Here is a 27,666-nt window from a genome sequence, read left to right on the forward strand (position 1 = left end):
ATTTGCTTAACGTTTATTCAAAGCGATATTTTGGAGACTGTGTAGGATATGCGAGAGTTGAGAATTTTTTTCATCAACTTGAAAAATTATCCGTAAAACTAATATAAACTTATCGCGGCTAATTCCTAAGTATTCTTCGTTGGTATCCTGAAACGTTTCGAATTTAGTAAAAAAAGAACGTATAATTTCATCGGTATTCGAACGGTCTATCTAACATTAAGTTACATATACTTTAATACAGAAAGAATTTATGGACACGTTTTTCTTGTTACGATGACAAGTTAAAAGCTGCTCGACGGAAAGAAAAGAAAATAATATAGAAACCAAGTCTGACGATTGATATAAAACACGTACGAGACAACGTCGCGCGAAAGGAATCATATTAACTTTCTCCCCCCGAAATTCCAGAAAGCCAAAATTCGCGGACAACCTTGAACGTTCTCGAGACGGAGTGGTGTTTCATTGTCAGAAGAAAGGAAAAAGCGAAAGGTGCGCTAAAAACCGCCCACGCCAACCGATTCACGAGCATCGTCCGGCTCGTTCAGCCGAGCTACAATCCGGGCTGCTGAAGCTGAAACACGATAACGTAATCCGGTTATTCGGCGATTTTCATCCGGAAACATCGCATCGGTGGCATTAACGGCCATTCTCGCAGCACCGGCTCGTTATCTTCGAGCGGACGTTCGACTACGAGTATCCTGTCGGTGCGTTACATCTATTACAGCGTTTTTATCGTCAACCTTCTCCTCTAGCTTTTAAACGTCAGAGCCTTTGTCAGGTCCCGACGCGACCAAATGAAGAAATTTCCACAATGGGCAAAGGAAACGCGACTTGGAGAAAGAAATTTAAACGAGGAAAGAAGAGGATAAGTTTATCGCGCTGGTCGATATTTATTCCGTGCATTTCATTTTATTGAGCCAACGAGGATCCTTGGCCCGCGAGTCTCCTCGCGCCTTAACTTCTTCTCGGTGTTTTCGAGCGCCATAACCACACGACCCTACTCTATCTCGCTCTTTGCTCGACCCTTCTCGCCTTAATTTATACGCACCTACTTCCTGCCGCGATAAGCGAGTCTGTCTCTCGTGTCTCGTCTCGTCTCGTCTCGTCTCGTCTCATCATATCGCATCGTAGAAACTTCGCTTTCGACGCGCTCATCGCGTGGGCTGAAAATCGTTTCGTGAATGCCGCGTGATCCTCCTGACGTCTCATCTCGCGGCACTTTTGCCGTATCGCACGTTCCATAACGAAATAGCAGCGAAACGAAGAGTTCAAGCGGTAAGCGTAAACGACGCGAGCGACGAATGCTTAAAAATAGATTCTTACTTTGATCGAAGATAATCTAATTTTAATGGAACTGGTCAGCAACGCTGAGACACGCGTATTCAACGATGACTAACCGTCAGAATTTTTTAATTATTTCATCAACGACGTAAAGAACGACGGTTTGATTCGACAAAACAACGGTCCTTTATCGTCACGCGGAACACCTAGCGAGAGAAATTGTTGAACTCTGTGTTTGAACTTAAAGATCGTCGATAGTTTGAAGACTATCAATCGTCTATTCGAAGAAGGAGTTCAAGTTTGCTTTAACGCGCAGTTACTATACGATATGAATCTTTTCTGGCACTGATGCGATATTTAAATTAATTTTTCTTTCATTTATTAAATTCACAAAAAAGGAAAAGAGTCATAGATACCGAATTACAGGTAGACGAGGTTATACAGGACACGAAACATAGTCATTTACGGGAGATATTAGAAGCAATAAATAAGCCCAAGTTGATACGTAGTAATAACATATAGTTCATACGGATAATAAATACAGTTCAATTAATATGAAGAAGTAGAATCGAATTCTGAGTGCTTTGACCATTAGGAAGTAGCACAATTTGTTGCAAGTTTTTCCGGGTAATTGGTACATATCTAAGTATTTGAGTTATAATTTTCTTCCTACTTATATGTCTAGTTTCTCTCTAATTTAGGTCACGAGGAATCCACGTTGTCTGTTAAAAAATTCGACCAACACGCGTACGCGATAAAGCTCCTCTCGCCAGCACCATTCGTAGAAGCAACAAAACAGGATCGCACCGAAGGAAACCGACCTACTACGCGAACGTACGCTACCACTGCTGTTCATCCGCACGCTTATTGTCACTCGATTCGTGGTAACTTAACTTAGGTCAAACTGTACGAAACAACAACGAGTTAGTAATTACAAATAACCAGGAATCGTAACAGTTATAATGGAAATTAAAGAAAGTTGTAACGCGTATAGGAATTACAATATTTTATCTCGGAAATTAAAGAATCTGGAAATGAGGATCTCGTGGGACAAGAAAATACTGGACTGTACCATGTTTGGTCTACTGGCCTTTAAAAATCAGTTTAACCTCGTCGTAATATAGCTACCGTGGTACGTAATCACGATACCTGTAAAGAACGAAATCAACGCATTTCGATCTATCTGTAATTCTGTAATTGAGAAATACATCTCACCAAAGATAAGCAACTGTTCGGATACTTTTGAACAGTAGTGTAGCACCCAACGATCGCACGTTGTTCAGAGGTTGTTGCTCCAAAAGCGTGCCTTACAAACGGCATTCCAAACGAATCAAATTAACCCAAAAGGAACGGAGCCAACCGAAAACGAGGAAAGTCAGGCCAACAGCTAACAACCCAACGAAACTCCAACGGAGAGAACAAATTGACACGAGTACTCAAAATAATTGGGGACGGATCCGACGGATTCTTATCTGTTCGCGGATGACTGCAATTTCGACCTTGCGTTCGCGGTTCTTCTCCGTCACTTTGTCTTTAAAGGTGCGTCCCCACTGATGTTGGCGAATAGTTCGCTAAAAGTCAGTCGGTTTCGTCGTTCAGACACCACGGCCAAAAAGAACACATTTCCGTTTCTTTCAGAGGGCCATTTACATTTTTCAGTTTCTAGACGGTGGCAATTTGAAAAGTTATCGAGCGCGTCGATTGATCTAGCGTCATCGAAAATTCTTCTTTCGTTCGATTTTGGAGCTAAACACTTTCCACTATTTTTATAACTTGAGATTTACCGTTTGTTGTTAAAATATTGAAAACGTAGAGGTGTCACGTAAAGTAGACGTAAAATGTTGTCGGATAGAGCGCATGAACTGTTCACCGGTGAGTGTACGCGTCCTAACAAGATCGGTGGTCAAGAGAGGTAGATCGGACGATGAAGAAGACAAAGAAAGGACAAGCAAAGGGAGGATACAAAAGAAACAGCCGTCCCTCGGAAAAGTCTCAGATTCCTTGGGTACAAATTAAGTATTTAAGATAATTAGCCGGCCGTGGCTCGTTTCGTCCGTAGCGAAGGAGCCAAAGAGATCTTATCGTGTTCCGGCCCTCTCTTCTCCCGGAGGAGCTTCTGCCCGCCTGATTTACTTACGTGGACGCGCGACGAAACACGAACCGCCCCGTCATTATTTTTATCTTCGACCGTGACTAAACAATTGCCAGGTTCACGGTTCTATCCGCCACCTTAGCGATCGATTGTAGCTCGTAGCACCTTCGCAGCTCGTTTCGTGACGCCCCAACCCTTTTCATGTGAAATAACGAGTAAACGTTTCTTCTCGTTTAGTTCATTCTTACAGACGAATCACATTTTGATCAAAAGTCCTTAAAAGGATCGAGCAAATGAAAAAAAAGTAATCGAAAATGATCGAAATTACGTCTTGACGCAAGCGGAACACTTTCACGACAAAACCCGTTCGCTCGCATTAACGATACATGTATTTGTATTTCGAAATTTATAATTTGAAAATTGTACGATTTCATTAGGAAACGCGTTAGTACGCACGCGTCTAAATTGATTAGATATTTAATTCAAATAGAAACTCTCTTCGTACGTACACGACCATTTACATCCTTCACGACTGAAGCGTTAAACGTAACATCGTCATAAATTAGACTCTAAGTGGCGGCATCCATTGATGCAGCGATACTCGAGGTTTGCGTGCGACATTTAAAATCTTTAGAATGTTTCCACGGTAAATGAAATAACGCTGATCTCCGGGTCGTTTCGACCGATCAAAATTCCGACGATCAAGATCGTATCGTCACAAGCTTTAAGTGATTTTACGAATGAACTAGATTCTTTCTAGCGAATACACGAGTAATTTGCGTGGTCTATGGTCTATGGCAATGATGGCCACTTTTCGAGAGCCACTACTGGAACACTTATGGTTGTCAAGAGGTTGGGCTGTCTTCGTTCTTATGTTAGCACGAGCCGTAATGAGAGCCGAAGCAGCCGTATTTACGCGTCGTTACGCGCAACCCTGGCGTGTAACGCCTCGACACCAACTGGAACGTGTTAAAGTTAAAAGGGTGAACCTAAGCTGTTTAAACTGCAGCGAAACGGTCGAAACTGTAATGTGCAATTAGGCGAAGCACTTGGTTGCGTTATGACTGTCTGGAACAGAAATGGTGAAACACGTGGTTGGGCTGGTTGTGGAACTCTTGTTCGTCAAGTGTTTGTAGACGTCGAATGACATTGACTGGCTGGATAGCTTCCTGTAAAGATGAAGAAATACAGCAACTCGAGATGACGTTCAAATCCGACGTTCGGATGAATCGACGGTGAAATGTGAAAAATATCGTCGTAAGAATTGACGCGTAATATAATTAACGTAATTACACGATAACGAACTACGTTATACTCGAATTAGCCTCGATCACGGTTCGAGATACAAAATACCAAACCATCGATGAAATTACAATCTCGGGTTGAAACAATTCTCGCAATAGGCAGATTCGTTAAATATCGATAAAGGACGAAAAGAGCGCTATATTCGTAAAATACTGCGGGCAGAATTAACGTGGAAAATATCTCCAATTTTGGAATACCGATTATTCCATAAATTTAGCCGTCGTTACTACATATAATATGAAAAGAGGAATCAATCTTGCCGACGCCTATATTCACGGAGTATCAGGTACCATTTTCCATTAACATCGAGATGCTGGTTTTAATGGACGAAATAAGACAGTTAGCGGTATACACATGGGATACAAAATATAATATTAATATGCTATAATATCGTGTCATTATCGTTACGAGTAGAGTTCTAATTCTGCTTCTGCCCTCCAGGCATTACACTCTCTGTCTGAATTTTCTTCTTTGAACACGCAAACTTTCAAGCCACAGCTCGTAAAATAACGCATCGCGTATTCTTGACTTAATTTGCTTAAGAAGTACAGTCAAAAGCGAGCAAACCAGTTGGTTACATTTCCGATAGAATGGCTTAAATGTACCATTAACCTGCGCGTTGTAGGCATAATGCAACCGTGGCATGCCCGGAGGCGATATTTAACGATAATAAATTAAGGTACAAATTAATATTTACGCTGCTATAGTTAGCGGCCATAACGCGGCCATAACGCAGCTTGGCAATCAAGAAACTTTCCACGTTTTCTGTTTCTCACCGAACTTTTATCCTGCTTAGCGATAGATCAAAGAATACGAGCTACTTCCTTTTTTATATTTCGCCAATCTTCTTCGTAATATTGCACGATTAGGTTCGTTATGATTCGCGAAACGGCGAACGATATCAGCGGACGATAACATCTACGTATATGTATATAAAATATGTATGTAAAGAGGAGAGTTGCGTTCGTTCGAAATCTTCCTAAGTATTATCTTTGCTTTTAGATCGTAGCTCGCAAATTAAACTCCATCTCTAATTGCCAATTACTCGCGAGACGATGTTATTCTTCGATCCATTAGTCAATTTATAGTCTTCGTTTAACGACGATAAAAAGAAATTTGTATTTTCCAAATAAAGATTTACAGCTGCAGCTTAGATAGTAATAAATTACTCATTAGGATAATGAATCGTCGAATTTATTACTACTTACAATAAATGTATGATAATGCACCTATAAATAACGATATTCCCAACAGGTTGTTTGAACATTGGCGATGAGTTAAGAAAGATATACAGTATGAGAAAAAGACGCGGCGAAATATACGAGTTACGATACGCGTCTAACCTAATCATGGCCATTTATTTCCTTTCTCATCGATCCATTGCTGAACAGTTTCATTAAATATTTAAATTCAGCTCGGTCGCCAGAGGCAACTTTTCGATTCCCTAAAAATGAAATTGCCTCTATAAGCATTACGTTACACGCGATAATTTGCCGTTACACGGCGTTCTAAAGTACTTATACTTATCAAGATTTTATAGCGCTTCAAGGAAATTATAGACAATAGTGCTACGACGACTGATAACGCGTCAAAGATTGTCTCGTATCTAACAGTAAAAAAACGAATCGCAGCATCGCGCTTCGAAAGCGAGACGTTTCACGAAACGGATAGACTTTGCAAAATTATCGCTTCGGAAGCGTTAACTTACTTGCTATATTTTTTGCTTTGACTTAACTTCGATCGTTTGCTTTACGTTTCAGCCAACAAAAATGACGTTAATGATACTTTCTCTTCGTTAGAAGAAAATCGTTGTTACAGAAAATGACAACTCGGAGCAGCGATTACGAACGAACGAACTACGAGATTAAATAGAAAATCGTAATAAATGGATTTTCAGTGTTGGGCGATTGAAATTAGAAGAAATTACCGTGTCTAGCGGAAGTAAATAATTTTTATCGAATTTATCTCTTTTCGGCAATAAAATTAAATAAATAAAGTTTCGTAAACTACCAGTATCCTCCGTTGACGTTTATTCGTCCGAAAGTTCACATTACGCCAAGTTTTCGCCCTTTTACACCGCGTTAATTCTTTGACAGTGTAATAAATTTACGAATTCCGTATTACGTTTTGTCTCGAGATAACAAACAGGTGTGTCTCTTACATTTTTACCAGAATACTATACTTTGTCCCAATCTTAAATCAAATCAAGACAGGATATTACAATTTTCACAGCTTTTCAAAAATAGAAACACATTCTTTTCTACGCTTTACCAATACTTGCCTTTCTCGATAGTCGAGTAGTATAGCTCTAAACTACAGTAACTCGCGACAGTATTCGACAGTAATACTTTTATGCAAAACATTCTGAAACTTCGTTAGCACCGTAACGAGAGACGACTGTCATAATTATATTTGAAACCAATCTGAAAATGTATGTAGAAGTAACAAGATTTTATTTTATTTATTCTTAGTCCATAACTTTTGGCTTTGGACGACTTTCGGTTTACATCTCTTATAATGCCCTTACATCACATATATTTCTCTTACTCCAGCACTTCTAATGAGAAATATATACCAACGGCAAATGTTAAAAATGATGTCACCGAATATCGAGGCCGCACCTTGCATAGAAATGTTCCTTCCTCTCGACAGAATCGAAATTATGGACATTGAAATTAAAAACTAGCTAATCGCGTGAGATTTGAAATATTCTCAGTTTGGAAGTTAACAACGAGTCAAAGGTGATGTAATATGCTCGGCGAACAAGCGATACAGTGGAATCCCGTTCGAGCAATAATTTCTCGAACACCAGGTAGCGCGAGGTGAAACGATCAGCGCGTACGTGGCGATGTAAAATGAGTTCGATCGTCGACAGAAAGATTGATGAAATATGTATTTTGATTAAGTGCCTGATCGTTTTTGTATCGATGTCGAAACAAGTCATGAGATTGTAAATGATAGCCAGCGTGAAAAACGAAAGATACTTCTAAATGGGATTTTTGAAAAGAATCCAGGAAACCAGAAGTTTCTATCTTTCTTTGCAATTATCGTTTCAACGTGGAAGCGTCTTTCAAATTCTTTAAATCGTTTTAACGAAAATGTGAAATTAAATCGTAGAATCGAATTCGTCAACTTACCGAACAAATTGTACGAATTTGTCGAAACAGGTTTTACGAAACACGGCCGTCGTTTCTAAACGAATCTTGTTAAGAAAAGCTGTAACAAAGAAACAAAGGTTCTCGCTCGATCGGTACAGCACAGCGCAAACAACCAAAATCAAGCTTATCCTTCAAACGCGCGTCTTCGTTCACACAGATAAACCATTAATTAGACGCATAAAGCGTTAATTGGATACGCGTTCGAATACGATAACCCAAGACGTACTAGGGATATCTTGGCAAGTTGGAAAGCTCGACTCGTACTGGCCTACATCTTCATGACCGCGAAGCGCGTGGAGTCGACTGCAGAGTCGGACCTGGTGCCGTGTAGCTCGTAACTCGTTACTCGCAACCAGAATGAGATTCGAGCGTGTTTCGCGTCGCGTTATCGCTCGTGTGGCTGCATTATCGAGTAATTGAACTCAACGGGGGAGGCCGCAGGGCGTATAGACGCATCGATGACCCTGCACGTGCAAAATACAACCCGTAAACCTGCTTTTACGTGAGAAAAAGTCGGTCGTTCGCTCGGGGCGGACGCCAGAAAAAAGGGAAAGTAATTTCTTGTCTGAGGCGGGCGGACGAACGATACAATGTATTTTGTTATCGATCGATACCTGGCATATCGGTGAGGATCGTCTATCGTCCCTTTGATTTTCTTCCACGGTGCACGACGATGCGTGTCTCGACTGCGTTCGACACACTGGCCTTCAAATATTCGCAACGCTATCCCCATCTCCTAAAAAGGCGACCCGGCCACGGCAATTTCAACTTTGCCTCGTAGCTTCTTCGTTACGGTTCCATAGCGAAACAGGTCTCTGGTCAGTGCTATGTAGTACAATGTATAACGTACGGATCTCTGGACAATGGTAGGTAAAAATCTTGGAAATCGCAAACGCTTGTCAATGTACCGATATCGTTAAATTACCGCGCGAAAGATAACAGGAAATGCGCGCACCAAGACAGAGATAAGGAGAAGAAGAAGAAAAAGGCAAACCGATTCGCGATAATAAAATAATCAAATTATCGTAACTGTGATTAAATTTTCGTAGTCGAAGAGTCGATCGTATTTTTTAATTCTTCGCTAACGCGAGGAAAGGAACGCGGAGAATGCTCGGTAGTAGGCGACCGTTGTACGATCCACCACGCTGAAGGCGCGTCATCAAACGCAGCAATTTTCGTCCCTCTCTAAATCGGGATTTTCTGGATCCGCGACGCGGCCGGAGTTCGTTTAACTTTCAAATTGACCCCGATTTAAACCAGAAAAAGAAGGTAGAGTGACGCGACGCGACACGTCGCGAAGGAGACAGCGGAAGCCGGTCGCAGACGAGTCTGTGACTTCCTGGCTGGATGGGAAAAAGGTCTCGGTCGATGTCTCTGGCTCGTTGCGAAAATAGTACGTGTTCGAGATATTCATGGGTTACGGAGGAAAACGATGAGTTTTCGAGGAAGCTCGCGAATCCGCTGTCTTGGGTATATTCAACCGGAGAACTTTAGATTCGTTCGAAATAAATGACACGGCAAACTCGTTGAATGCCTCGCGTATTCTTTATTTAGCAGTACCTATACGATAATTTATCGAATATTTCACTGGCTGAAATTGAAATAGCGTAAAAAAGTCAGTTTAACGCTGCTTCTTATAAAGCGAAATAATAGTATTATTTGAAATCGAACTTAATTCGAATCAGTTTAATCGATGATCCAAGTGCTGGATATATTTAACTTTGCTTTCAATGTTCGCAGGCAATTTTTTCTTACGATCCACGACCATCATCCATCATCGTGAACCGTGTACCATACGTAGACCATACCATAAGCATCGACATGTATTGTATCATTTGTAGTGTCTTTACGTTTCGCTTGGACGGGGTCGAAAGAAGAAATACAAGTCTCAAATGATCGTTCACCTGTGGCTAATCAGAAATGCAGCTTCCAAAGAGAAAGAAACGCGAGAAGCAAAGAAAATTAGAAGAAACCGTGGTTCGCTTGGTGAAATGCCACGTGATCGATGCTGATCTTTCTAAATCACGGTTAAATAGTCGTCGTAGGTTAATCGAGCAGGCAATTGCCGATAAATGCGTACGAATGCTATTCGAAAAAATCTGATCGGCGAACATACGCGACGGGAGCAAGTTCTGTTGGTCAGCGCATTCGAGACACGCGAACATAATTCTCCGACTTATTCTGCCGTGCGCTCCAGATCTAGCTCGGTGATTTGTTTATTTATTCCGGAGAAGGCCTTGCTTCGACGGTTTGTTAGGTACATGCCTGATTAGAGCGAGTAAAATCTTCGGCTTCATTTAAATCCACGATAAGGATAATGGTTACACGTCCGTTCGACTGCCTTCTGGGCTGTCAATTAAACGCGTTTTTATGACTCGACCCTCTGTATTATTAATTACATATTGAAGGATGAGCGTAGCATTAATACCGAGGACGACTCTTATTACTCTTATTGCGAGGGATGTGGATCGGTGGCGAAACGGGAGCTGAGAAAAGTTCGGTGGAAAAATGCACGATAAGATCTTGTTTCCTTGCGAATTCCCGGGTTTAATGAGAGGGTTAAAAATGATTCACCTGTTCGCAGATTGTATCTTTCAAGCTGCAAGATCGGTAAATAGAGGAAGCGCCGAAGGACGCGCTACGAAATATTCCTTCGGGGAGTCCTTCTGAAGGTCCCGATAACGGAAATGCATAAATCAACGGGCGAAGTACTTACGATCAGTCGGAATCGCAGATATTCCTAACGTATTTTGCTATAAACGAGACTTGATATTTAGCTCGAATCCTGTTGCAAATATTTCCGACGATTAATTAATATACCAAGTATTCGCAAGTAGTTAAGCGTAATTTCTATTCATTTATTTGTGTTGTATGTTATACACGTCTATACGTATTTAGGTATAACGCTACGTTATTATACGTCTTATTCACTGAACGAGTACTATCGATATACCGTGCATTGTTATATTTACTTTTTTACGAGACTCTTATCACGAAGAATACTTTGCTTTAAATTCATCCGCATAATAAGAAAATTTGCATTACCTGATGGCTGATCTAACAACGCTTTTCGATATGGTACCTACTTTTCGATTAATTAATAACATTTCGCACTAAAATAATACGCTGAATTTTATCACACGCTGTGTATTTCTTTAAATCGCGTGAGATTTCGTTAGAGCGCAACTTGCCATCCGTTTCTTTGGCATCATTTAGAGGAAATGTGCGTAATTGCAGAAAAACGTGTCACGCGCGGTAAATGGCACAACTTGCGACCTACGTTCTACGACGAATCGATAAAAACCAACGATACGAAAACATATATACGCATTAAAAAAAAACACGTGTAATAAAATTATGCACAGAACCATCGAAGTTATATTCGTTCGACCGAACCGCTTTTCTCATATTGATTTATCTAAATGCAAAGGACATGGGGCTCCATTAGATCGCAGACAGAGAGAAGGAGGGAGAATTAAAAGGAAATGCAGGACTCGATGCATGGAATGCGAGCACGTGACAAAAACAAATTCTAGCAAGGTGAACTCGCGCGAGCCACAGGATGCAGTCGGCATTCAAACGACCTTCAACGCTATTCTAGACCTATGAGACTTCCTCCTGTAGCTCGCCAGGCGTTTCGTTTGCGCGAGGTAGGCACAGACCGATAATCAGACGGTGATTCCTTTTCTCGCTCACGATCCACCCTGCTTCTTCGATCCTCTACCTTGCGTTCCGTGGCATTTTCCTCCGGGAAGCCACGATTAATACAGCATAGAAAAGCAGCTCTCCTCTATCGATTTTATCTCGCAGAAGAATGTGCGCGAGTAGTTAGTCTCGATCTCGAACGCGATACTTCATTTTCAGCCTTGAATCATCCTGTGAATCCGCGTTTCGTTGGAACGAGCGCAAACTCGATCCTTGGATATCGATTCACAGTGTGTTTTAACGAGTTTGTGCTTCGAAAAAGGACAATGAGAAACTCGATGGTTGTTAATTACTTTCAACGTCGTCTTAAAATACCAGATATTCGAGATTATTCTGTTATAAAGAATCCACGCTTGACAGTGTAAACACGAGTTCCCCTTTTAATCGATGTACTGTTATGAAAATACGAGGAGAACTGCGCCTTGGAACAGTATATCATAAAATTCAGAAAAATGCCCGTATATCAAGCGTGAAACGGTTGTAGCGTTTGAGAAGCATCTCAAATCGCGTCTCACGCAAGAAGAAGAAGAACGCGCTTCGTTTCTTCCAATTCGCGCTATACGTTTGTACAAAAAGTCCGTTGCCTGGTGCACGCATCTTACAGCTAGCGTGCGTCTCTCTTAAATCTTGATTTTTAGACGAAGGCAAAGTTACAGCCAGATATTCCACGCCAGTATCGAGCTACCGTATATCAGACGCGTGCTTCTCTTTCCGTAGCTATTGCCCTTCTTAATAATACGGTTCCACCGCGGTATTTTACATCATACGATCGTATGCGCGGTCATTTCCTTCTCAGTTGTTAATAAAGTAACAGTAGAAACACCACGTGGATCGATTTATCGAAAGCTGTTGGTGATTGAAAAAAGCGAAGAAAAAAGACGTCCGAGAGAAGCATGCACGGCGGATGTAACGTTTTCAGATATCGTTTGCAGGCGTTACATCTTCACTGGGATGGCCCACGGAACGAGAAATTTCATAGCGCCGACTGGCGTGACTGGTATAGCGATTCTCTGAGCAGATCCGAGAATGAATGGCAGAATAATCTCGATTATTATCGGAACACCGATTAATGGAAGATTGGTTAATAGAAAATCGAATAACGGTGAAGAAAAGTGGAAAATAAGAATAGATCCATTATATCGATAAACGTCATTATCAAGTGTACCGTATTTAACACGTATTACGTATATTCGATTTCAAATCGCGCCGATCTCGCCGCGCAACGCTTGCAGGTCGCGTGACAGATTTTACACGCGGCTCCTCTTCCTATCTTTCATTGATAAATGACCGCCACGCCGCGTAGCGCCGTCCGTGTCAGGGATACGTATGAATTAGGAGATAGGTGGAAAGCAATAATTAGAAAATCTGTACGACTGCCGGCAAACGGAACTCCATTTTTTCCTTTAGTTTAATCGCTGACCAGCTGGCAGGGTGTAACGACAGATATAGCTGTTTTAATTACAAGGCAGCGATACCTCGTAGAAACAGGTTAACGCGCGTTTATGTCTACAGCTCCTTCCAGACGCCAGTGGATATTTAAAAATACTACGTATGTAGATCTTGATTTAACGGAGATTGCTACGTATCTCTGATTACGAATTTGTAACCCAGCGACAAAGTTTAAACGCGATGCCCCCCCGTTCTTTCTTTATGATAAAATAGAACGATAATGTACGTACGATGCGAATGGAATATGAAATTACTCGCTTGTGGGTATTTCACAAATTTCGAAGACATTGGAAGTCGCGATTTTCGGATCAAGTACCGATGCTTTTTCCTTACCCTTTTGGACATTCAAAAGATATCAATAAAATTGTTGGAACACGACGATATTAATCTTATACAGACACCTACACAGGCATTTGAACAGGACACCTATACAGGTCATACTCGCTACTGTATAGACAGTGGGGTTGAAAATCTTTTAAGGGTCACTACGTACAGTCAGTCTGAGAGTAACTAGCCAACTGTCAACATTCCATAACGCTCACTTATATTTTTTGTAATTTTGTTTAATAAATATCACATAATATTATTTCAACATAAACATCGTGTCTTCCACGGATTATTAATCTTAACTTCAAGATTAAATTCTAACAAAAATTAGTCGTACGGAAGCAATTAAGTAAGCGATTAAGCTAACGTTATTCGTATTTTAAAAGGCATCGCGGATTCATCGCTTATTTTCAAGAGACTCGTATCTTCCAATCTATCCGATTATTTCCGATTATTTCCGTCTTCAACTACTTCGTATTAAAATACTTCTTTTCGCAATCCACGTTTTAGTTATTCAAGCGGATCTTTAAGAGCGGTTTACGATATCGATTCGTCATGGCTTACCATCAGAATGACTGACAGAAACCATCAACTTTATTCAAATACAATGTTGCAGCGAATGTTCAATTGCCAGATCAACGTTCAACCGAGTGTTCCACTATCCGATCAGCATCGATTACAAGTAGATTAATGCGACCAGTTTGAACTGCGTTACAGCGGTTGCAATAAAAGAAACAGAATACGAGAATAAGAATGGGATACCGAGGAAAAAGATACAAAAAGTTCGTCCGCTGTTTGTATAATTTTTATCTCTTTTTCCCAGTCTCAGTTGCGTTTTTTCCCTTCGTTTAAATCGACGACCAATGTAGAAAATACAAAAGTTCTTTGCAGAATTGCGTTAAAGTTAAAGTCCCTCGAACGCTAATAAGTCGTATAAACAATACCGAAGACATCCGCGATTGATCGCAGCCGGCTCCATCGTTTTACAAAAAGCAGGACCAACTTTTTCCCCGATCCGATACGTTCTTATTAATTCCTAAAATAACTGTCTCTGATTTAGAAATAAAAACAACTTATAAGAGAAACAACAATACGAAATACAATGACAAATTACCATTGAAAACTTTTATGTGTACGATATACCGCGACTGTTATAGGCACGTACGAAACATGTTGAAATTTTATCGCACCACGGTGAGACACGGTTGCGGGGATTATATCGATAAAATTCCAAACTAACGCGAACGTGTATATACGTAGGAATTAGAGGACATTTACCCGTGCGATGAAAAATTGCAAATCAATCGATAACAATCACGTTAAACGCAACTCTATCGATCTCGTTTCCCGATCATGACTTTTCACGTGGTAGAAACTCCGCGCTAATAAATGGTGACAAGGCGGAAAGTTGACATTATAAAATAAACATCGGATAACTGCTTTCACCTTTCAGCGTAATCTCATTAATCCGATCTTCGACGTGAAAGAGAAGCAATAAGAAGAACCACCTTACCTGAGCAGATCGACAAGCATAAAAATCCTAATATCACGTTATCGATCGCGTCAGTGCAAACATCGATTTCTACGCTAATAAGGCCACTTCTTATAAACGAGCAAATATAGGGGAACCAAAGCTTGTTTCGTGAGTCTGTATGGTTCTAGAAGGCGTTGTCGAGGTATATTCCTTCGAGCATCGGCTTCTCCCAAACCGAAAGTATAATTATGTGTTTTGTGTGAGAGAGGATCTGGTAATTACGCCCGAATTTCACGCTCGGCCCTCTTCGACTCTCGTGCGTTCCGCTTCTCCTCTCTTCTCGTCTCTTCTCTTCTCGCCGAGCTGCTACGAGGCAACACGCTCGCGATCAACACGAGAGAATTTATAATCGGAATCATTTAATCCTCCGAAGACACTGGCTCGATTCATTTGTCTCGAGTTTGAAGTTAGGTTACACTTTAATCGAACGATTCACGCCTTCTCCGTCCGGGAATAATTACGATTTATAAGTTTTCCAGCTATATCGGGAATTGATCCAATAGTGGAGACTGTAATTCCATATTTTAACCTGTACGTGTACCCGGTCGTAGGTATTGGAGTAAATTCTTGTGCAAGAAGTCTCGTATTATAGAGATGTGTCGTTATTACGAATGTTTCCGAGCGAACGTTGACTTCTACCGTAGTTTATCGCGGTTTTTGTCTTGCTTCTTTAAGCATTCTGGGTTAATGTAAGATATCAGATACGAAATTATAGGGTGTGTTAACTAGATGTTAATTTAATACATATATTCATTAAAATGACGAAAGAAGCTATTCGACTGTAAAGCTTTCATTTCTATTTATGAATATTCGGTGAATGTATCCGCATTTTTATTTTCTTCCACGTGGATGTATTATTCATATATTTGATCGATACCGTACTGTTTGCAGTTTATTCCAGCGTTAAAACTAACGAGAGTAACGTAATTAGTAGAGCACGAAATTAAGTTCCATTACAGATATTACGGTAGAAACGCCCATGTACGCTGCTTTTTAACCAATCAACGATTCGTAGAAGAGATATACGCGTGTGTCACATGATTCCTATAACTTAATACGCATCACGTAGAAATTGTGCTAAATGTCGTACAGTATATGGGAACCAATGCGTTAAATGTTACGCGTTATACGCGGAACAACGAGTCGACACGCTGCGGTTACCACCAACGTTTGCACATTAACGTCTTTACGGGACCAACGTTCGTGGAAATTCATTGACAAACGAAACAAATTCTTTTTAACAAAACGTTCTCATACTAAGAAGATCTTATATCGTACGATAGTAAATTAAATATAATCCGAGTAATTGGACGTAGATTAATAAACAACAAATTAATAAATAAAATAAAACACTAGTACGTTATATCGAGAGTAATATTTATGCAAAGTAGGTGCCATTATCGGTATGTGAAAATATCGAGCGTTTAAAAGCAAACGTTTACACGAACCTATCTATCGTGTAGTTTAATACGGTGTTATAACGCGGTGCTATTAAAGTTGTGTAAAAAGAATTTGATTACTACACGATTTAAATTAAAATAAAATTAGGACTTATTTATGCGTGGACCAAAAACTTGTATCCTCCGTACATGTATAATAGCCATTAAACGTAGCGATTTCTTGCTATACGACACGAACCTTTATATTCCAATTGCTTCAAGTTGTTTCGATTATCTTCGCTAAAAAATGACGTAATCGTGATTTTACGTATGACGTTTTCTTTCACGTTGACTATATAATATGTGACGATATACCACGTTATCCGAAGATTTGTCTTTCCTTCTTCATCGATGGTATTCAAAGTTCTATCCTCTTGCTGAAATCTTATAATCTTAGAAGAAACATTCTCGATGTTTCGGTGGATTGGCAAATGATTCGTCGAGAACGATATATTAGTAATTGAACCTGTTGGACCCATTGAATCGATGGTTTCTTTAATCGACGTTCGACTGCCGTCATCCCTTAATAACTATAATTTATGAGCGAGACCGGTGCCGCGACTTTTCTTACCCCTCGATTGATTCTAGCCGACGGGGATGCCGCGGCAGTTGATTACGAGCGAAATGCTTGTAATTAAGCTAAAATTTCACGGTCGATCGAATCAATATGGCGGTCGTCTTTCGTGCACTTATTACCATGAAATTACGAGGTGCCGGATCTGTGATTATGACATGATCCTTTAAGCGCTTGGAAAATGCGAGCACGACGAAGACGCGACCCAGTCGTCGACCGACGGAAAGATTACGCGAGTAAGATATTCTCGTTCCCCCGGCGTTATTATTGAGATGGCCACGTGATCGTTTGACGTAACGCGCGAAAGGATATCAAACGAAGTTTCTTATAAATTTTTAATCGTTTTCAGGGTCTTCGTTCGTTTCAATTAAGATATAGGTTGCAATGTTTAAGACATCCGTAGCAAGATCGAAGAAAAATTCATTAAATACGTATAGCTTGTTTTGATAATCTTTTGGCAATTTCTCTTAATGCTTGCGTTTTAAATATATCCACGCGATAAGGTAGCTGTGGCCAATTAAAATCGAATACAAGAAAAATCCGAATTTCGATAACAATAAAGAATTCCAACATTCCTCGTTACAGCTACGTTATCGTGTACGTTCTACCGATAAAATTAAATCCTTGAATTCGAAACCAGTTATTCAATAATATCTCGGTAACGCTTCGCCACAGTAATTACACTTGAACAACTATGTCCGAGAGGTAGTTCCAGAGAAGTCACTCGAGGCAACGATGCTTCTATGAAGAAAGAAGAAAAATATCTATGACCACCTTGCTCGTGATAGCTTGATCTTGGAACTGCGAGTTATCAGAAACGTCGATCTGCGGGTTTCTTACATCGATGCGCGTTTTTCATCGTGCAGCACGCGGCTTATTTGTATACAATAATGCGAAACGTTGTTTACGAGCGCGACGCTGCCTTGTTGCATAAATTCGAGATACCGATCTCTCTGTCGTTTTTATGATCCGTTTTAGATTTGCTCGTACCGGATGTTACGAAGTGTCATCGCTGAAATTTTACCTCGCATGTCGGACTCGTCCCGGAATAGTCGACTACGTTAAAAATCGCCACTGTATTGTTGCTCTCCGAATAAATTTGCATACGTAACCGCTAGTAAACTCGAATCCTACGGACGTACTTTTAAATTTATCGATATTACTTGTTCCGAGATGACTATCACGATAACTCGATTAGATTTCTACGTAACAACTGTGTTTTAAGGGATAGTTTGTGCGCCGTTTAAATACTCGTCTTAAATGAAAATACACGTTTACCGAGATCGCAATTTTCACGAAGTAAAATCGCATTTGCATAATTGAATTATTTGGTAGAAGACTGTATCGTTGTTTATGTACACGTATACTCGTGCATAAACGTATACGAATTGGCGAAAGGAAAGCAAGTTCAATTAGTAGCAAATAGATATAAATTAAACTGGACGTGAAAATGAATTACTCGTGCAAACACCAGTTGTATTTAGCTCGATCTTTCTCGACGTATAGTTTGCACGTAGCCTTTATTCCTTACGAGCCGTATAACTTGATGTTTTTCTCTCATTGCCGAAACTTAAATCTATATGTATATCGCAATCTTTTTACGAGCTTACTCGATATCTTCGATTATGGACTTGAGAGATGGTCAAGGTATCTCGACATTGACATTTCGGGATAAACACTTGATCGATCGTGTGAGAAATTGCGCTTGTATTTTGGTCAACGTTTCCTGCACATTGACGTCTACTTGTTCAGGGCAGACCTGAAACTGACGGTTCTATAGCCGACTGTCTCCATTTATACTGCGCGATGTTTCGGTTGGCCGATCAAACCGATGACTCAACTCGGAAATTCTAACCAGATGCTCAACCCGGAAGATCTTACCGGAATTCGATTGGCCAATCAAATTAAACGACTTCCGGTAATATGTTCCGGGTCGAGCATCCGGTTAGATCTTTCGAGACGAATCATCGGTTTGCTCAGGCAATCGAAACATCCCTCGATATAAATGGAGACAGTTGGGATTTGAAACCCTCGGTTTCGGGCTTGCCCTAAACCAGTAGACCGCGATGTTTACGAACCGTTGGCCCAGAATGCCAGGGCAAAGTCCAAACACGGTTGCTTATTCCGAAAAGTCAATATCGATAAATCTTCAAATATATCTACTCGTTAGGATCTTCGAGTTTGCACTTGCAATTTTTCAGCTAATAGCCTCTCATTTTATCCAACTATCATTCTATTGTCCATTTACTCCTATTTCTGATAATAATTTCCTAAGATATAGATATATTAATAATTTTACTCGGATACGACGAGCTTTTCCAGCTGCGTACGACAAGTACGAATTTTCTGTTTTTTTAATTCGGTTATGCGAATCGATCTTCGTCGCTTTGTCGATCCTCGTGGAATGCACAGCCATTAAAGATTAAATACCGATAAAGAAAATAGACGATCGAAAAGTAATATGATTTTTGACAGGCGATCGACCACGATAAACGACAGAAACGACCAACTACAAATTTATCCTTTTATCCCCTCCATTCGCAAACAGAATTTCAACCGCTTGACTTATCAGGTGATAGGTACTAATTGCCGCGAACCTATTTGCTTATCGTTTGCCCTGTCCATTATAGGCTAATTAATAATTTGGCGATAATGATTCGCGAGATTGTCGCGTAGGGCAGGAATGCTAATTCGTTCTGGAATCGGGTCTCGATCGTGGTTCCCGCGTCGTCGCGTCGCTTTCGATCGGGCGAAAATAGCAGGTACTCGCGGTGCAGGAATTACGTCGTGCACGGTTTACCTGACAAGCCAGCCAAACAGAACATTAATCCGTTACCGGCCGCGTACCAACACCAATGAAATGTTTGCCTAGCTGCTCGTGTTATGTAGATTAGTTATCAGATACACCGGTCTCGAGTTCGCGTTGGAACTTGGGTGCACTATTCGATCCCTCTATGCACAGTGCCCCGCTGAGAATGTAAATTGGACATCCGTGAATTTATCGCGGTTCGCCCTGTGATTTCTTCATTGCGAATCCCTTTGGGTAGACTCGCAACTTTCAGAGAGTCGCGCGATCTCGAATTACGTGCAAAATCAATTGCTACCTCGTCTCATCGTTGTTCGCGGTGTTTCTTCCTTTATCGACCTTCGTGTTGGAACACCAACGACGAAAGGCAAAAGTTGCCGCCACGGAGTTATCGTAACGAGAGTTCAAAACGAATGCGATTTCTGTTAGCGTGAATTTTGATAAATTCCAGAGAAACGAACGCGTGGGAATTGAGCTAACTGTCGGAAATAGGTAGCTGTACTTTATCTTATACGCGATTACGCGAATCGATCGGTAAAACTATATTTACCATGTTATCCTGTTCAACGATAGCGATAATACAGGTTGTTGATAAGAAATACGTCGATCTTGTATTTGAATTTGTAGAGTTTGTAGAACGAATAAAGTAGAAAAATATTTGATCGATAAATACTATGGCGTCTACAGTAAGAAAAATATATTTTACGTAAAATCCTCTTGATACGTTTTCTTCGATACCTTCTCTTGAAATGTTCCAAGTACGTCTTACACATATATCATTGCTCGAAACGTGAATTCATTTCTCAAATTCCATATCTTATTAATCAAAAAATGTAAAAACATGAAAACTCGAATCAAACCGGTAATTCCAATACCACGCTTGCCCCTTATCAATTGAACCTGTTCCGCAAGCTGCTCCAGTTCATTGTCCATTCCAGTAATCGCCATCATCGATCTCCGGCAAACGTTCGTAACCAAAAATTCTTACCGTGCTAACGACGTACCTACAAAGTCTGTTATCGAAAGAAGAAGTTAAAGGATGAAAGTTTGCATCGAAAATCGGCCAGTCATATGAGTAATGGAGCAGTCCTATCGAACAGACAGCGGATACTACGATCCTCGACATAGTAACAAATCCACGGGTTGGTGATGGTGTGTCCGTGATTGCTAGCATGCAGATACGCGGCGGTCTTTATTAGCTGAAACATCCATCCAAGTACATTCCGAGAGCGGACCGACTAGATGTACGATACGATTTTGTTCGATGTTTCCATTCCTGATACGGCTCGAAACGTACCAGACCACTTTAATGAAACGCGCTTTTTAACGAGACTAGCTTCGAGTCTGGAGACGTTTACCACGTCTTTATTTCAATCTCCTTTGCCTCTTCGATCAGTCTGCTTAATCGTCGAGCGTCAAAGACCTCTTTGAATTCTCGTCCTTGTCACATAGTTCTAGCTTCGATAGTTATATGTACAGGGTGATTCGCGCAACAGGGACAAATCATGTCGAGTCGTTAAGTTTGAATCGACGGGACAAACTTTAACGAGTGGTAATATTAGCCCGGTAAATTCAAATCTCGAGGAAACGGTATTTATCTTACGTACGCATCGATCTAATAGAAAAGACGTTAGAGAGGACGAATGGTTCGAGATGGATCAACGATCGATATTTCGGTGTACAAAGGAACGTGCACAATGCGTATATTTGTGCACAGGATGAGTCGTCGTTCCACCTAAATTACCTGTAAATTGTTCGCCACGTGAAAAACCTTGTTACGCTATCGATGGAAGCTGCACCTGCTTTTTTATTCAAACAAATCTTAATGCTACCGTTTACACGAGAAATTACACGAGAAATACACGCGTATTATTTGCATGTGGTGTATGTTAAATGGTGGAAATCCAGTCCTTCTCGAGTCGTTTCTCCTTATCCTCTGACATTTTCTTTTAACTTTAAGCAAAAAGGAAATGTTACTTGTATCAATTCCGTGAATCACCCTGTACAAAGACGGAAGAAGAAAGAAGGGAAGAGAGAGAGAGAGAGAGAGAGAGAGAGAGTTGAGCGCCGTCGAAACGGTACACGAAGACTACCTCGGACCGCGTTCCGTATCTTACGCGCATTGCACACTATCACGATGTACGTCCAGTTTGATTTTGTGTCGCTCGCATATCAGCTGGTTTTAATCAACGGTGCTAGGTCGTTCTCCACGCTCTAGATTACACTGGAATTCGTGACGTTAAGTCGAAATTATTGTTCGCTCGAGTGTACCTGCACTGTCAGCTTGTTTGATTAAAGGGTGTTCGCTGGATGAAATACCGGCGATTCGAGTATACAGTTTCGGTTTCGTCCTTTTGCAACGATAAACATTTGTGCACAGTTCGCTGAATGGTAGGCGAAATTGCTTCTTAAAACTTATTAAATGTCGTTGGTTTAGTCGATCGAAGTTCGATACCTATCCGTGTGTCCGTGCTTTTATCCGTGTATTCTATATTCGGAAATCTGCGTTTACGCGTTAAGCTCGGATATCGTTTTGCAAATTGTAGTCTCGTCCGATATCGCTTTATGGTATGGTATCGAGTGAGATACGGTTAAAGGGGAATCGTAAACGTTAACAGATTTTTGCCACGTCTCTAATTTTAAGTCGACAAATGTGTAATATTAAGATTCGTGGTAAAATAAGAAGAACGAAGAGAATATACGTCGCAGGATTCGGATATAGGCCATCGCCATTAATCCTGCTTGAAAGATCTCATCGTTCTATGTTCTACGTTCGATAGCTTGGAAAATGGTGTGAAAGGGCAACGTGAACCTCGTTTCGACGAACAACGAAGAATGAGCTGAAATCGTGGCAATTAATCACGGGAGAAAGCATCAATTTCCAAGGTTGGAAAGAATTCGAAGCATTAAGTCCGGATGGTTTATACGTACCGACACTGAAACCTAGCTTTCCTACGAAATCGAATCAAATTCCAATTTCCTTGTTACACGGATGGCCGTGGAAACGCGGCAAAAATCGCCAAAGTAACAAGATTAATCGGTCATTAAATGTATCCTCCTGCGAAATGGTACACAGTCAAGAGTGTATCAACCCCAGGAGAACGCATTCCTTTTGTTCGGTACTAGTTACAGCGACGCGGTGGAAAAAACGAACGAAACAGGGAACGATAGCAGTTAAGGGCTAAACCTGTTTCTCAGGCTCGGCATAGCCGCTCCTGTATTCCGATCAAACGTCATCTACTTTAATTAAGTCTCGAAAACGTTGATCGTGCCGACGACCGCCGATTCGTCTTCTCGTTCACGAATTCGAACGTTCGTATTTATTGCGATCAATCGCCAGGCAAAATGCCACTTTAGATCGTTAGAAAAGTTGGCTCGCGACTGTTATTCGTTTAACCGCCTAGATGTTTAAACATCGTTCTCTTACAGATATTTGCTTTGCGTCGTTTGTTCCTTGTTACGTCGGTTACGTTTTATCCTCGTTCGACTCGCTCGACTCTACAAAAAGACCACGTAACGGCCAACGAAACTGCCACGAAATTCTTCTACGCGTATTAACTCTAGCTCGTCGTTAGCGACAATCGGACCGAAATCGGTAATTGTAAGAGCGCGTTCGTTAACGAAATAAGCAAGTTCACCCGATCGAGATCTATAGCTGGCATCGCACGAGCCGATTTTCTTCTCCCGGCTGCGTTTCTACGATTTAGATGGTAGCGATAGGGTATCACGGAATGGAGAGAAACGTCGCGGCAAGGCGCGGGTGTCGCGTGGCAGCTCGATTTTCTCAGCCGAGGAATGCTCCGACCGCCTGTCGGAGGCGTGCTACGAATCGATTTTATCGAAAGGAAGAGCAACTTTTTCCGGCGAATAGCTTGACTTACCGAGCCGTACAGAAGACCACAGGAATCCATGCACAGGTACAGACAGGTCGCAACACCTTGGATCCTCAGTTGACCCCTGGATACAGACGTTCGTTGAAATATTGCTGGAAAATAAAAAAATCAAACGGGTCGATTAACGATTGGCTCATGATGCATTAACGCGAAGTTTCATCGAATTCAACGTCGTTGAAACGTTGTTGGAATTTAATTTACTCCGTAATTAGCTCATTTTCTGATCAGATACTTCTTGTTGGCTGTGCGATTCAGAATGGATAAAGGGGAAATTAATTTAGTTTGCTGCTAAGGATGACCTATGCGGTGTTCGTTGTTACAGCGGTTATTAGCAGTGATCGATAGCTTGCTTTTTATCGCGATAGATCTTTGGTATATTGTTTATTTAACGAAGCGATCGTTGTTAAACGTTCTTTACCCCAGAATTCGGAAAGAATTTTCGACGTTGATCTTTTTGGTTCCTTGCTACTACCAATTTTCCACATGCCAACCACTTGAAAGTCCGTTTATCCTGTAGCACCGGATGTGCCTGGTACCACCGTACTTGGTCTCCTTTCTGATCCGAGTCTATACAGTGTAATCATTTCCATTTTTCCTCGTATGGAAATACAAAGTATATATCACGAGCATTTTTGACAATGCTCCGGCAAAACGACCCACGAGTTTTTCACCTCGAGGTATCGATTATGGGAATTGAAATAACCCAAGGGGCGAGTAATCAAACGTTTTATAAGTTAAAGACGCACGGCAGCTTAAATCGCTAGTTATCGATAACATCGCAGAGACATGTCGCAAATAATAACCGTCCCTCCTTTCTTCTATCTACTCCTGCTTTACGATTACATTTGCTGCGTGTTATATCGCAGGTGATCGTTAACCCAGTATATGGCGACTAAAAATCATACTAATAATATTGTTGCCGGTATCGGCGATTTAATTGAACGTCGATCAAGAAAGAAAGTCCCGGCTACTCTTGTGTGGCCCGAGTAAATGTGAAATTATTGTATGGAATTGTCGTGTCGGTGCATGATGCACGCTGTTCCTTTTTCTGTTCCCAACATTTGCTATTATTTATTACGCGTCGCATTTATTATATTTTATTCCTTTTAAACATTGCTCCTACGTGTCTTTAGACCTCACGTTTTAGCGTAATAGAGGCATCGTCTATTGAAACGATCTGTTCCACCTCTTACAATTTGTCATTAACAACGTCGCGACACACAAGTACGCGTAAAAAGCGATATCATTTATAAATGTTACTCGATCTCTTTTAACATTTCTTTTTTTTTTAATGGAACGATCGTGAAAAATTCAACTTTTAAAGAATCCCAGAAAAAGCAACGCACTAGCGATGCGCACGCTTTCTATGCGCGAAGCTCGAGATACACGTTCGAAACTGGAACTTAATCATATGTATCTGTACATCGAGATACCGATTCTATTAGTAAGATGTATATAATCGATGGAAGAAACACAGCGGAGTCGTAAATTAAGGCGCGAACAAGAGCGCGCGCGAATGAACAGAATAAACCAAAACGAAGAAGAACAATCAAACAAGAACTGATTTTCAGTAGCTGAAACGAGAGTATCGATTTTCGTACCGGGTTTAAGTAACGTTTCTAGGACTTACGTTACGAGATTCTCTGCGTGTACGAATCTCATAAAGAAGAGACATTGTTGCGAGGATATCGACATGCAGATAACATTTTACTAAACGAAGAAACCAGTGTACGCGTCATGCGCGTTGTTGATTTACTTTTATGTGTCGGATAAACGAAAAGTAGATGCATTCGTTTACCGAAGCTAGTGTTAAATACGTGCGCAAGTAACTCGTGTTTGCAGAATTTCATTTACGATTCAAATTACTTTATTCGATTCTAGCGAAATAATATACAGCTCATATTTCAATTAACGCTACGTAACACCCTATTATCATAGCATCGTAATAGCGCATATTACACTGTTAAATATCATCAGAGGAGCCTATTTATTGGAACGAAATTTTAATTAATCCCTAATTGAACTGCCGCTAATTGAATCAACTTATCTGAACGTAAACTCCTATTATTTGATGATATTTAATTTATAGATAGTGGAGGGAATTAGCGTGCCTACTCCTACATGTATAAATTCCAGTTACGTTAACTATTCATCTCCCGATCGGAGATATGTATATGGAGTTCTATAAAGTGCACCAGTATCGCATAATATTACAGTATATCAAAAACGAGTCTTTTAATAGCAATTCCTCTCTTAGGAGTAGCAACAAAAAAAAAAAAAAAAACAAGAGAAGAAAAATATGTTCGATTCTAGAGTCGCGTTTACTGGAACGAAACGGCATACTACGTATGTATATACCTGTAAACGGGTCGTTACTCCATGTAATCGGGTTTTTTAATCGAGTTTCAATGCTAGTCTCCCTCTATTACCAACGCAACGCCTCTAAGCACTCTGCCTTATCTCTTTGACTCGTTCAAGGTGAACGCGATACTGTCGTCGTTACGATTTGACACGCGATCAGAAGCGCGCAGCGTGATCCCGCTCACCTGCGTCCTGTAAATTTCACCAGCGTGTAAACACTCTGCCTCCGAGTTGACCGTGTCTTTTTCTCCTTTCGTTCTTGTTTCGCGTACGTACGATCAAATAAGCTGCTCGTTTTACCCTCTGACAGGAATACACGCGCCAACGCGTGACATATCAGGAGAGTGAGAGTGAGAGAGAGAGAAGAAAAAATTGATCGTGATCACTAGCGATGGGCTCAAATGCGTCGCAAGTAAGTTCCAAGGTAATTACTTAGTTTCCTTTCCTACTTTTCGCTATTCGACTCTGCTCCTTTTTTTTTATAAAAAATAAGGAATCGTTAAAAAATTACCAGAAACGTTGGGTTACTTTTTTGGGGCCAATAGTTTGTGCAAACACGTTGAAATAGACTTGTTAAAACCAACGTTTCTTGGAAATTCGTACATTAAACGAGCTAAATCGAAAAGATATTCAACTTTTGTTTATTTTTACCTGTAAACCCTTACGTATCTCTCAAGGCAGAGTTGAAAAATTTGGTCGTACGATCAAAATTGAGTGATCTCACTAAACCGTGTAACTATCGTATTATACATATTTAAAAAAAAGAGAGAAAATGATACTTTCGAGTAGATTCGAACTCGATCGTTGTATCTTGCAAATACAATAAACAATATGCAACGAACCTGGGATATTGTATTTAGTTCCGGTTTTTAAGTAGGTACATACATATTGAACTTGATCCCATCGCTAGTGGTGATGTTTGAATGAAATTCAGAAGAGAAGCGGCAAGACAAGTCGAAGGCAGGGAACGGAAGGATGTCGTAAAGTGGCAATTTGTTAATGTAAACTGATGTCTCGAGCGAGCTGCTCTCGTGAAACCCAATCGAAGCGTGTAATTTTTGTATTTTGTTTGTCACACAGTTAGCACACCTCTGACGAGTTTTTATTTTTGAAGAGTATGTCTCGAATGAAAAAGGAAGAGACGAACCAAAGAGGCATATAAGCTCGTGTTTGCTCTACAGATACTTAAGGTTGCGCCCAATCTTTTTATCCTTTGCTTTAATATTTACTTTGTACGTTGCAAATTTCAAATGCATATTGATTCAGCTATCTTTAATTAATTTAATTTATTATCATACTATTATTATAACAAATAAGGCAAAAATAACATGAGAAACGATGCAGGCATTACATTAATCGTACCAATACGTATGCTGCTAATGATAGCGTAAATAATTCTTCTCGACATATCAAAATCGCTGCGAAAAAGATTATTAATTAAAAATTTCGTCGCTCATCGTGTAATCATGATCTCGGTACCTGCTACGGTATATTCCCTGACATTTATTTATCGTGACGTAATACGACTCGAGTAACTCGGGCAACCATTCCGCGCCAACTTTTTAATTACTCGTAATCAGAATCACAATCGAAGGAAGAGACAGAGGGGCGAGAAAGGGATAGAAGTTGAGATGAAAGTTACGAGAGAAGTAAAAAGACATAGACGCGATCCGATCGAAATTGTCGAATTCTAAATAATCAAACCGTTATTTCTTCATCGTATCAAGGACCGACGACATTTA

The 27,666-nt window shown here is 40.6% G+C and overlaps 1 protein-coding gene across 2 annotated transcripts in view; it reads right to left on the reverse strand.

Annotated features, from left to right (window-relative positions):
- The window catches only part of LOC117163365 (uncharacterized), a 150,540-nt gene that overhangs the window by 28,906 nt on the left and 93,968 nt on the right, over nucleotides 1-27,666 (reverse strand). For both annotated transcript variants that reach the window (XM_076622016.1, XM_076622015.1), the window contains exon 2: nucleotides 23,552-23,655. In XM_076622016.1, coding sequence (XP_076478131.1) covers nucleotides 23,552-23,655 — 104 coding nt within the window. The remainder of the gene's footprint in view (nucleotides 1-23,551; nucleotides 23,656-27,666) is intronic.

Source organism: Bombus vancouverensis, chromosome 10 (assembly GCF_051014615.1).
Source record: "Bombus vancouverensis nearcticus chromosome 10, iyBomVanc1_principal, whole genome shotgun sequence".
Taxonomy (NCBI): Eukaryota; Metazoa; Arthropoda; class Insecta; order Hymenoptera; family Apidae; genus Bombus; species Bombus vancouverensis.